Raw genomic sequence first — 2613 nt, forward strand, 5'->3', positions numbered from 1 at the left:
GCCATGAGCACGATCCACGTCGAGTCCGGGTACGAGTCGGGGAAGAGCACCGTGAGGAGCGAGCCGCCGAGCACCAAAAACGCAATCGGCACGAGGAGGCACACGGCCATTTGCGAAATCACGGCCATCCAGCGACCGAGGCCGCCCATGCACCACTCGCCCATGTCGCCAAACGTCTTGACGTTCTTGGGCGCCACCATCATGACCTTGGAGATGCACACCGTCGCGTACGTGTTGACGGTCGCCATGAAGATGAGCGCGATCGTCGCCCAGACGTAGCCGGCGCGGGCGTAGTTGCCCGGCATACCCAGCGTGCCAATGCCGTAGACGACGCAGAAGAGCGAGAAGCACATCTTCATGTCTTCGCCAGTGAGAAACGCCATCCTGAGCTTGAGCAGAGCGAGGCGAATTGGTTAATGATCAGACTGCTGACGCCGGCGTACACGTGCAAGAGCAACGTCTGAGTCGTTGCGGGCAAGCCGTGCCACGTGGTGGCGCGGATGTTTGGCCATATCGTGGGTATGCATCCGGATTCGGCCAATCGGCGGGCGACCTTGCAGTGGCACCTATCCCTAACGACGTTTGATTGGCTGAATCACCTTTTCACAGCCCAAATTGAAGTTGACCACATGCAGATACCACATGCCAAGTCGCTTGTTGTCGAAGCATCGTGGCCCGATTTATGAACCAAAGGTGATTTGTGTGCACTGTTGCTCGCTGCACTTTACAGCGGACAGGCCCGAGCATGATTAGTCCGGTGACTCTGTTTGTCTCAATGATTTAATATCCTGAACACAAAACGTTGTGTTTAGAAAGGGCTGCATCGAGGACTTCAGGACTTCTGGTTTGCCAATATTGAATGGATCGCGAGTATCTTTCGAACGATCGAATAGACTCGACTATAGATGCAAGGATGTACCCATGGTCCTGTTTTCTCGAGTGAATTTCGCTTCGAAGAAATGGAAGGATCCGAAAATGGGTGCCACGAGGGTGCGTCGCCCCATGCACTGGCCTCTATCCATCAAGTGCTATGGTGTACAGTAATGTTTTTTGTATAGAGACACGGTCCGTAGATCCGGTGGCCCATCACGGTACAACATACGCCATTCTTGTCGGCGTAATTGTTGAAGCTTGTTCGGTCATGTGAGCGAGTGGCGTGGTCGTCAAAGGTGCGACGCCAAAAGACTTTCTGATCAAAATATGTCAGTAACCAAACACATGTTTCGAAAGCTCATCATTGCTGATGTTTACGTGGTGAGCCATCCAATCTTTGGACTCTGCGACGGCTTTGGATATAAAAGAACCATGAAGCCGCACCAAAACCCGATATTGAAGCTCCCAAGCTCCTTTGTACCCCCACAATACAAGGATATTTAAATCTAGAGGATACACGTTGACGAGTTTGATTTCTACCTACAAATCCAAGGTTGGCCCAGTACGGAAATAAAGCTGTACTAGTACATGGGCCGCTTAGCCGTCCACTTGAAATTTCGCGAGAACTTACCCGCGCACAAGCAGCCACGAAGTCCTAAACTCGTCCAACAGGCGATCTGATCGGCGGCATCTCGTACATCCTATCGGACGAGATATCATGACTGCACCTGGCTTCCGGGGAAGACTTGAGTCGACAAGAACGTCTTACGACAATACCTTCAATCTCGTGGTTCGTCATGTCTACTTGTGGCTGTAGTTGAACGGCGCCAACGCGGCTCGAATTCTACTTGTGCTCACTTATGGTCATCAAAGTCCCTGTATCATGTCGGTGTTATGGGCTGGTCGTAGAGCACTGGTACACCGGAGCCGTAGACGATAACACCGTTGCTCCCAATGTGTATCAATGTCATTGACGGGCTTTCATCCCGTGATGCCTTGAAGCGCGGAGGGCACCACCAAATCCAACCATGCGCGGCAACGGTATCATGACGTCATGATGCATCCAAGGGCTGTCTTCAGGAAGCATACATACAAGTAGCCACCGTGGTAACATTGATGTCCACGCAAACGCCGATCCTTTGGCACGCGAAAGGCGACCGCGGCGTCACGGGCAACCAACTATCTTATTAGCGTGACCAATTCAGGCGTCTAAAAAATCTGTCGTGCTGAGTCATTTCGACATCGTAGCGGGCTGTTCTCGCTGCGTGGGAGCGTGCAGCTGCGCATCTAAGTCGTTTGTATGTGTACCTCTATCCGTTCTTAGAGCTTATCCGGTGGACAATCACCGATGACTGCGCTGCCGCCGAGAACTCTGGACGCCCAGTTGCATCGGCGCTCCAACGCGCGTTCCCGAGCCAAAAAAACACGGTCCTCGGGTTCTTCAGATATAGATTCTGTACCGGTAAACCCACGGCCGCGCCCAACGATCGGGTAAAAGTTGCTGCTTCTGATTTCGACCGCCGACTTTGACAACAAGCGACTTGGCATGTGGTATCTGCATGTGGTCAACTTCAATCAAGGGAATATTCCCTTGACTTCAATTTGCGCTGTGAAAAGGTGATGCAGCCAATCAAACGTCGTTAGGGATAGGTGCCACTGCAAGGTCGCCCGCCGATTGGCCGAATCCGGATGCATACCCACGATATGGCCAAACATCCGCGCCACCACGTGGCACGGCTT

General features: G+C 52.7%; 1 protein-coding gene across 1 annotated transcript in view; it reads right to left on the reverse strand.

Annotated features, from left to right (window-relative positions):
- SDRG_04938 (hypothetical protein) overlaps positions 1-411 on the reverse strand; it is a 1487-nt gene extending 1076 nt beyond the window's left edge. Inside the window, exon 1 of the mRNA XM_008610631.1 lies at positions 12-411. Coding sequence (XP_008608853.1) covers positions 12-383 — 372 coding nt within the window. The 5' untranslated portion in view covers positions 384-411. The remainder of the gene's footprint in view (positions 1-11) is intronic.
- Positions 412-2613: the final 2202 nt, after the last annotated feature.

The sequence above is a fragment of the Saprolegnia diclina genome, assembly GCF_000281045.1.
Source record: "Saprolegnia diclina VS20 unplaced genomic scaffold supercont1.12, whole genome shotgun sequence".
Taxonomy (NCBI): domain Eukaryota; phylum Oomycota; class Saprolegniomycetes; order Saprolegniales; family Saprolegniaceae; genus Saprolegnia; species Saprolegnia diclina.